Genomic DNA, 10,000 nt, shown 5'->3' on the forward strand with positions numbered 1-10,000 from the left:
TTTGTCTTCTGGCTCTCCTCCTTTTTTGCTCATTCTTCTGCTCCTCTTCCTCCTCCTCCCTCTTCTGCTCCGTCTTCTCTTCCTTCTTCTTCTTCTTCTTCTTCTTCTTCTTCTTCTTCTTCTTCTTCTTCTTCTTCTTATTCTTCTTCTTCTTCTTCTTCTTCTTCTTCTTCTCCTCCTCCTCCTCCTCATCATCCTCCTCATCATCCTCCTCCTCCATCTTATACCTGTGTCTGTTGAGCTCATTTATGTTTTATAGTTCACTTTATTCACAGCTTGAATCCAGTTTTATAGTTCAGACTTTTTCTTTATGATCCAAACCAATAATCAACATGTTCATCAGTAACTATAACAGATTATTATTATTATTTATTTTCTAATTAAAAAACACTGAATGTAATTTAGTTTTTATTAGAGCAGGCGTGTCAAACTCATCTTCATTCAAGGGCCACATACAGCACAATTTAATCTCATGTGGGCCGGGCCACTAAAAGGAAGGAAGGAAGGAAGGAAAAGAAGGAGGAGAAGGAAGGAAGGACAGATGGAAGGAAGAGAAGAGAAGACAAGAAGGAAGGAGGGAAGGAAATGAGGGAGGAGAAGGAAGAGAATACAGGAAGGAAAGCTGGAAGGAAGGAAGAAAGGGAGGAAGGACAGATGGAAGGAAGAGAAGGAAGGGAGCAAGGACAGATGGAAGGAAGAGAAAAGAAGACAAGAAGGAAGGAAGGGAGCAAGGACAGATGGAAGGAAGGAAGGAAGGAAAAGAAGGAGGAGAAGGAAGAGAATACAAGAAGGAAGGAAGGAAGGACAGATGGAAGGAAGAGAAGAGAAGACAAGAAGGAAAGAAGGAAGGAAAAGAGGGAGGAGAAGGAAGAGTATACAGGAAGGAAAGCTGGAAGGAGGGAAGAAAGGGAGGAAGGACAGATGGAAGGAATGAAGGAAGGAAGGAAGGACAAGAGGAAGAAGGAAACTGGGCCGGATCGGACCTCTCGGCGGGCCGGTTCTGGCCCACGGGCCGCATGTTTGACACCCCTGTATTAGAGAGTGAATTCTAGCTGTTCAGATTCGTAGCTGGTTTAATTCTCTCATGCTGGAGTTTCCTTGGTTCAGTTTATTATTAATTCCACCAGTTGGTTTGAAGGATAATTGAAAGTCTGGAGAGTCGTTGCTGCTGCTGTTGCTCCGTGAGGGGAAATAATAGTTTTACACACTCAGAGATCTGATATGAGATGATTGATTAGTTCAGGCTTCCCTAAAATAATCTTATACTCTCACAGTGTTTCCTGGTGAGTTAAACTGACTCTGTGCATAAAGGACAATGATTGAGGTATGATAGGTATAACATGTAACCCTTATAATGCTGCTCGGGTCAAATTAAACCCATTTTGACTTTTTAAAGTGATACAGAAACTCTAAATAAACATCTTTAAGCCTGCAGTGGTCCAGAATCTACTATTTATATATATTACAGCTGTTATACAATGTTAAAGGAAAGTATGAAACCTACTATTTAAATCCTTCTTTCCTCCCTCCTTTCTTTCCTTCATTCCTTCCTTCTTCCTCCCTTCCTCCCTCCTTTCCTTCCTTCTTCCTACCTTCCCTCGTTCCTTCCTCCATCCTTTCGTTCCTTCCTTCCTTTCCTTCCTTCCTTCCTTTCCTTCCTCCCTTCCTTCTGTCCTTCCCTCCTTCCTTCCTCACTCCTTCCTTCTTTCCTCCCTCCCTTCTACATGTTTTCCTTCTTTCCGCTATCCTTCCTTCTTTCCTTCCTTCCTTCTGTCCTTCCCTCCTTCCTTCCTCACTCCTTTCCTTCCTTCTTCCTACCTTCCCTCGTTCCTTCCTCCATCCTTTCCTTCCTTCCTTCCTTTCCTTCCTCCTTTCCTTCTGTCCTTCCCTCCTTCCTTCCTCACTCCTTCCTTCTTTCCTCCCTCCCTTCTACATGTTTTCCTTCTTTCCGCTATCCTTCCTTCTTTCCTTCCTTCCTTCTGTCCTTCCCTCCTTCCTTCCTCACTCCTTTCCTTCCTTCTTTCCTCCCTTCTTTCCTTCCTCCCTCCTTTGCTTCCTTTTTTCTCCCTTCCTTCCTTCCCTCCTTCCTTCCTCCCTCCTTTCCTTCCTTCCTTCCTTCCTTTCTTCTTTCCTTCCTCCCACCTTTCCTTCCTTCCTTCTCCCTTCCTTCCTCCCTCCTTTCCTTCCTTCTTCCTCCCTCCCTCCCTTCCTTCCTTCCTTGACTCTAGGACAACAGGAGGGTTAAAGGGTTAATACAGCGTTCACTGATCTCATATCAACATGACATCGATGTGAAAGTGACCAGCGTGTTTATTGAGTCATGAATAAAAAGCCGTCACACTTGTATAAAGGCGAGCATGACTTAAAGGAGCTTCAGTATAGCTCCTCTCTTCTCTCCTCTTCTCTTCTCCTTTATCAGCATCTCATTTCTCCTCTCTTCTTCTCCTCTGTGTGTTTCAGTGGGTCGACAGACTACAGCCCCCGCCTCCATCAGCGCCGTCGCCGGGACGACCGCCGGCATCGTGGAGCAAGGTAAACTCATCGAACTCCTAACTTCTCCTGAATCTGAGTTAGTTTATAACTGTAAAGGGTTAAAAAAGAGTTCATTTTAATTTGATAGATTTGTGTCGAAACGTTTGGAAGGGCGGAAGGAAACAAGGAAGGAAACAAGGAAGGAAAGAAGGAAAAAGTGATAGGAAGGAAAGACAAATGGAAGGAAGGAATGAAGGACGGAAGGAAAAGGGATTAGGAAGGAAAGGTAGGAGGGAAGGAAGGAAGGAAGAAAAAGGGATTAGGAAGGAAAGGAAAAGAAGATGAAGGAACGACAGAAGGAAAGGAAGGACGGAGGGAAGGAAACAAAGAAGGAAAGAAGTAAGAAAGGGAGGAAGGAAAGAAGGACAGATGACAGGAGGGAAGGAAGGAAGGTGGGCCGGATTGGACGCCTTGGCGGGCCGGTTCTGGCCCATGGGCCTCATGTTTGACATCCCTGTCTTACAGCGCTCATATCACCACCTTCAAATAATTGATACACACATTTTCAACAGGAAGTAATATAATAAAATAAGCTACATAATATTTTAGTAATTCAACAGTGGTGGTTTATCTGTGTCTTACTTGATGATACAGGGTTAAGGGAGGAAGGACGGAAAGGAGAGAGTGAGGAAGAAGGAAGGTAGGTAGGAGGGAAGAAGGAAAGAAGGACAGAGGAAAGAAGGAAGGTAGGAAGGAGGGAAGGAAGGAAAGAAGGAGGGAGGGACGAGGGAAGGACAGAAGGAAGGAAGAAAAGGGGATGGAGGGAGGAAAGAAACAGAAGAAGGAAGGAAGGAAGGGAGGAAGGAAAAAGGAAAGAAGGAAGGACAGAAGAAAGAAGGAAGGTAGGAGGGAGGGAGGAAAGAAGGACAGAAGGAAGGAAGAAAAGGGGGTGGAGGGAGGGGAGGGAAGAGAGAAAGGAAAGAAAGAAAGAGAAGGAGGGAGGAAGGAAGGAAGGAAGGAAGGAAGGAAAGGAAAGAAGGAAGGAAGGAGAGAAGGAAGAAGGTAGGAGGGAGAGAGGAAAGAAGGCAGGTAGGAAGGAAGGAAGGAAGGAAAGAAGGAGGGAGGGAGGAGGGAAGGACAGAAGGAAGGAAGAAAAGGGGATGGAGGGAGGAAAGAAACAGAAGAAGGAAGGAAGGAAGGGAGGAAGGAAAGGGGAAAGAAGGAAGGGAGGAAGGACAGAGGAAAGAAGGAAGGTAGGAGTGAGGGAGGAAAGAAGGACAGAAGGAAGGAAGAAAAGGGGGTGGAGGGAGGGGAGGGAAGAGAGAGAAAGGAAAGAAAGAAAGAGAAGGAGGGAGGAAAGAAGGAAGGAAGGAAAGGAAGGAAAGGAAAGAAGGAAGGAAGGAGAGAAGGAAGAAGGTAGGAGGGAGAGAGGAAAGAAGGCAGGTAGGAAGGAATATGTTTTAGTTTTCCCTTTGAGCTAATGCCTTATTGTTATTTCTTTATTTCTATGTGCATTCTTTTAGGAAAACTAGTTCATAAGTCACTAAAATAAATCACTTCTACTCCTACTGATGTTTGCAGAGGTTATAAAATGTAATAAAGTTAAACTCTGAGCATGTGAACCATCCAAAAAGAAACTGTTTGCTCCTGTTCCTCTCGCTGCTGTGACACTGATTACATGGAAATCACCCTAAAAATGTCACAGCAGCACACACACTCCATCCTTCAGCTTGTGTGTGTGTGTGTGTGTCTGTGTGTGTGTGTGTGTGTGTGTGTGTGTGTGTGTGTGTGTGTGTGTGTGTGTGTGTGTGTGTGTTTCATCTTTGCTTTAATCCCTTTTCCTAAATCTTCTCTTTAAAAGACGTGTATGTGTATGTTAGGGTTAATACTCCTGTCACTAACCCTCGGATGAAGAAGACACTTGCAAAAATGTGTGTGTGTGTGTGTGTGTGTGTGTGTCACTAAGATTAATAACCCTTCCTAACCCCCCCCCCCCCCCCTCTCTCTCCTCTCTCCTCCTTCTTCCCCTTAATGCCTCTCAAATGTTTGCCAAGGTAAGCAGCCTCGTGTCTCATCTGGGAGCAAAGAGCATTACTGTTAAGATGCGTTCGCTTGTCGTGGGTTACGAGAGCTTCACTGTGTTGTGCAATACTGTCACATGACCTGCAGGGAATTAGGAGGGAAGCTGTGTGTGTGTGTGTGTGTGTGTGTGTGTGTGTGTGTGTAAGCTTAGATGTCAGCTTTTGAATGTGAGTTGCAAAAAAAAAAAAGGAATAATTGTTCAAATATTCTTTCTTCCTTCCTTCTTCCCTCCTTCCTTCCTTCCTTCCTTCATTCCCTCCTCCTTCCTTCATTCCTCTCCTCCTTTCCTTCCTCCCTCCTGTCTTTCCTTCCTCCCTCCTGTCTTTCCTTCCTCCCTCCTGTCTTTCCTTCCTCCTTTCCTTCCTTCTTCCTCCCTTCCTTCCCTCCTTTCTTCCTTCCTTTCCTTCCTCCCTTTCTTCTTTCCTCTGTCCTTCTTTCCTTCCTTCCTTCCTCCCTTCCTCTTTTCCTTTCTCCCTCTCTCCCTCCCTCCCTCCCTTCTTCTTTCCTTTCCTTCCTCCCTCCTGTCCTTCCTTCCTCCTCTCCTTCTTTCTTCCTCCCTTCCTTCCTCCTTTCTTTCCTTCTTTCTTCCTTCCTTCCTCCCTTCCTCCCTTCCTTCCTTCCTTCCATCCTTCTTTCCTACATCCTTCATTCCTTCCTCCCTTCCTTCTTTCCTTTCCTCCTTTCCTTCTTTCAACCTTCCTTCCTCCCTCCTTTCCTTCTTTCCTCCTTACCTTCTTTCTTCCTTCCTTCCTCCCTTCCTCCCTTTCTTTCCTTCTTCCTTTCCTTCCTTCCTTCCTTCCTTCCTTCCTTCCTTCCTTCCTTCCTTCCTTCCTTCCTTCCTTCCTCCTTCCTTCCTTCCTCGTTTTAAACACAGTGTGTTTGCTTTTATGTCTGATTTTTTCCTCCTTTATCTTTTATTTCCGGCCGCATTAAATCACCCTAAAAAAACAAAAACCACATATTTTGATGTTCTATTTTCTGCTCTACGCTAAAATGTTTACAACTTCTGTCCGTCAATGAACTCTGTAGTGATTCCCAACTTTAATCCAGCCTACTCTACTGAGATTAACCAACCCATTATCACATACCTGCTTCTCTATTCCACTTCCCCTCATGCTTTTCTCTTCTAATCCCCCCCCCCCCCCTCTCTCTCTCTCTCTCTCTCGCTTTCTGTGTGTGTGTGTGTGTGCGTGTGTGTGTGTGTGTGTGTGTGTGTGAGTGTGTGTGTGTGTGTGTGTGTGAGTGAATTTGGATTATATAGAGAATCAGTTAGACTTTTTTTTTCCCGCCATGCCTGATGCCCTCTGCTTATCTAATGCTTTTGGGCAGTGGATCAGGGTTAGGAGGTGCCAGTTGGATGGAGATTTTTTTTTTTTTTTAATGTGTGTGTGTGTGTGTTCGTTGGGTTCTTTAATGTATTTTCACATGGATAGAGGGAGGGGTTTTCTTTCTTTTTTTTCTTTTTTTTATAAGAGGGGAGGGATAAATCCAGCTGTTAAGAGTGCTAAAAGAAGAAGAAATAGGAGATAAGCTTCGTCACTCTACGTGCATTTTTTAAAAGTTAAGTGAGCCAGTTGATGAGCAGGTGACCGTGCATCTGCAGCTCGTGCACGTGCATGTGTGTGTGAGCGTGCACGTGTGTGTGTGTGTGTGTGTGTGTAGGTGATTCAGAGAGCTGCTGGTCATCTGAAAGGTGTATTTTTTATGATGTGTACTCTTCCATCTGAGGGTGTGTCCTTCTGCCTCTCTGCAGCAGCCAAGAGTCTCCTCAATAAGAAGGCTGATGTCAAGGTAAGCTAGCTTTCTCTTTTTCTCTTTTCCTCTTTTCCCCCTCTTCTTTTTTTCTTCTTCTTCTTCTTCTTCTTCTTGTCTTTATCCGCCTCGTTTCCTCTTTATATCCTTGGCTGACCTTCCGCTCTGCGCTCTCTGAACTACTTTTATTATTCCATAAATATTTTCTATCAAAGGCAGCTGCAATACGTTCCGGGTGATTTGACTTTGTGGCGTTCGCTCTTTTTATATTTTCTTTTTTTTTTTTTTTTTTTTTGACCTTAAAGGCGCAGCTTAAGCAGAAATGTGAAATGTTTATGTCATTTCCCTTTTTTATGTTATTGTACTTTTTGCCCTTGATTTCATTCATTCACTATATTACTGAATGGAGACTCTGTGTGTGTTGTAGATTAGAGGAGCTGTTTTAAGGGCAAAAACTTAACCTTCCTGTCGTCCTCCCGGGTCAAATTGACCCTTGTCTGTTTTGACAGTTCCTTCTTTCCTTTCTTCCTTCCGTCCTTCTTCCTTTCCTTCCTCCCTTGCTTCTTTTCTCCCTCCCTCCTTCTCTCTTTTCCTCCCCTCTACCTTCCCTTCCTTCCTTGTTTCCTCTGTCCTTCTTTCCTTCCTTCCTTCCTTCCTCTTTTCCTTTATCCCTCCCTCCCTCCCTCATACCTTCCTTACTTATTTCCTCCGTCTTTCCTTCTTTCCTTTCCCCCTTCCTTCCTACCTTCCTTCCTTATTTCCTCCGTCCTTCCTTTCTTCCCTTTCTCCCATCCTTCCTTCCTTTCCTTTCTCCCTCCCTCCTTTCCTTCCTCCCTCCCTTCCTTTCCTTCCTTTCCCCCTCCCTCCTTTCCTTCCTTCCTCCCTCCCCCCTTTCCTTCCTTCTTCCTCCCTTCCTTCCTTAACTCGAGGACAACAGGAAGGTTAAAGCAGAAGCACAGCACATAGTGTAGAAACCACCTATAAATCAATAAATAGATAATAAACATTCGAGTTTCACACAGTAGGAAAATGCAAAAACACACAAAATACACGTTTTTAAATATGTAAATATTATATCAAATGTTTTTCCTCTCCAGGAAGTCGTGCTCACATAATGTGAGCCAACATTTATTTTTAAATCATCATTAAAGAAAAATGAAGGAAGTGAATGTAACTGAAGGAGCTTCTCAAGTCAGCAGCCATGAAGCTGCAAAGTATAATCAGGGTTAGGAGGGTTCCCTCCATCTGTCCTTCGTTCCTTCTTTCCTTTCTTCGTTCCTTCTTTCCTTACTTCCTTCCAACTGTCCTTCCTTCCTTCTTTCCTTCCTACCTTCCTTCCTTCCTTCCATCTGTCCTTCCTTCCATCTTTCCTTTCTGCCTTCCTTCCTACCTTCCTTCCTTCCTTCCATCCTTCCAACTATCCTTTCTTCCTTCCTTCTTTCCTTCTTTCCTTCTTTCCTTCCTTTCTTCCTTCTTTCCTTCCTTTCTTCCTTCCTTCTTTCCTTCCTACCTTCCTTCCTTGATTTCAAAGAATTAAAAACAGCAATATATGTATTCAATACAAAAATTCCACCTTAAATAAAGCTATTACACTTATCACCCTTAATTGATTTCAGCTCTACACTTTTCTCACTTTGATGGACTCCTCTGTGCTGCCTCGTCTCTACTTTTAGACACTTTTAGGTTTTGGCACATTTAGCTCTTTGCATCACTCCACTGCAGACGTTTTTCCTACCTGAAATATTTCATAGTGCCAAAGCTCATTAAAGAATTAGTCTCTGCACTTTCATTTCCTGAAGCGAGACGCTGAATCTGCAGCGACTCGGATGAGACTGACGCTGCACCTCTGTTAGCTCTCTTAGCACTGTTAGCTCGGTTAGCCTTGTTAGCTCAGTTAGCCTTGTTAGCTCTGTTAGCTCAGTTAGCCTTGTTAGCTCTGTTAGCTCGGTTAGCCTTGTTAACTCTGTTAGCTCGGTTAGCCTTGTTAACTCTGTTAGCTCCTGTCTTGCTTTCTTTTTAGTGGTTGTAGTTTGTAGTTTGTTGCACTCTGTCAGGTCTTGAAAGTGTTTGTGTACTCTGCACTGTTGTAAATGTGTGTTTGTGTGTGTGTGTGTGTGTGTGTGTGTGTGTGTGTTTATGTGTGTGTGTGTGTGTGTGTGTGTGTGTGTGTGTGTGTGTGTGTGTGTGTTTATGTGTGTGTGTGTGTGTGTGTGTGTGTGTGTGTGTGTGTGTGTGCATTTTCTGTGTTGTCATGCTTGCTGTGTATTAGCATGAATCAATGTGAAGCCTCTGTGTAAACGCTGGATGAGCAGTTTAATGTATGATCTGTAGGTCATTTCTTAAATTAGTGTTCGATGCAGAAACTTGAACACAAAACAGAACCTGAAAGTCTCAAAGGAAGTGGTAATTAGATATTTTCTCGTTATTTTCAATGTAATCTGAGTAATTTGCAGCATGAGAAGTGCTCGTTTCTGTTATTAACCCTCCTCGAGTTAAGGAAGGAAGGGAGGTAGAAGGAAAGAAAGGAGGGCGGAAAGGAAGGAAGGACAGAGGAAATAAGGAATTAAGGAATGTAGGAGGGAGGGAGGGCGAAAAGAAAAGAGGAAGGGATGGAGAAAGGAAAAGAGGAAGAAGGAAGGGAAGGAATGGAGGACAGGAAAGAAGTAAGGGAGGAAGGAAAGGAAGGAAGAAGGGAGGGAGGAAGGGAGAAAGGAAAGGAAGGAAGGACAGAGGAAGTAAGGAAGGAATGGAGGAAAGGAAAGGAGGGAGAAAGGAATGGAGGAAATGAAAGAAGTAAGGGAGGAAGGAAAGGAAGGAAGATGGAAGGAAAGGAGGGAGGAAGGAATGGAGGGAAGGAAATAAGTAAGGGAGGAAGGAAAGGAAGGCAGGAGGGGAGGAAGGAGGAAGGAAGGAAAAGTGGAAGGAAGGAAAGAAGGACAGAGGAAGGAAGGTAGGAGGGAGGTAGGAAAGAAGGTGGGAGGGAGGGAGGGAGGGAGGGATAAAGGAAAGAAGGACAGAGGAAGGAAAAGAGGAAGGGAGGAAGGAAAGAGAGAAGGAGGGAGGGAGGAAGGACAGACAGGAGGAAGGAAGGAAGGAAAGAAGGAAGGAAGGAAAGGAACAGTCAAAACAGACGGGGTCTTTGTTGATTTTGTTCACACTAAGTTCGGACCTTGTTCATGCACGATAATATTTTATATAACTCTGATTTGCAGCAGATAAAAACTTTATCATCAGCATCAGATCTGCATCATGTTCACACAACATGATGTTTCATCAGAACACAGATCCTGTGTGTGTGTGTGTGATAATGACTCGGATGCACAAAATATGGATCTGTGGTTAGCTCCTTCTTTCCTTCCTTCCTTCCTTCCTTTCATCTGTTTTTCCTCCCTCCAGCCCCTTTTCTTCCGTCCTTCCTTCCTTCCTTCCTTCCTTCCTTCCTTCCTTCCTTCCTTCCTTCCTTCCTTCCTTCCTCTGTCCTTCTTTCCTTCCTTCCTCCCTCCCTCCTACCTTCTTTCCTCCCTCCCTCCTGCCTTCCTCTTTCTTCTTCTCTCCTTCTTTCCTTCCTTACTTCTTTCCTCCGTCCTTCCTTCTTTCCTTCCTTCCTTCCTCTGTCCTTCTTTCCTTCCTTCCTCCCTCCCTCCTACCTTCTTTCCTCCCTCCCTCCTGCCTTCCTCTTTCTTCTTCTCTCCTT

General features: G+C 44.4%; 1 protein-coding gene across 1 annotated transcript in view; it reads left to right on the plus strand.

Moving 5' to 3' along the window:
• Positions 1–10,000, plus strand: part of LOC128379904 (calcium/calmodulin-dependent protein kinase type II subunit beta) — a 49,871-nt gene that overhangs the window by 13,587 nt on the left and 26,284 nt on the right. Inside the window, 2 exon segments of the mRNA XM_053339542.1 lie at positions 2,461–2,532; positions 6,311–6,345. Coding sequence (XP_053195517.1) covers positions 2,461–2,532; positions 6,311–6,345 — 107 coding nt within the window.

Source organism: Scomber japonicus, chromosome 19 (genome assembly GCF_027409825.1).
Source record: "Scomber japonicus isolate fScoJap1 chromosome 19, fScoJap1.pri, whole genome shotgun sequence".
In the NCBI taxonomy this organism is placed as follows: Eukaryota; Metazoa; Chordata; class Actinopteri; order Scombriformes; family Scombridae; genus Scomber; species Scomber japonicus.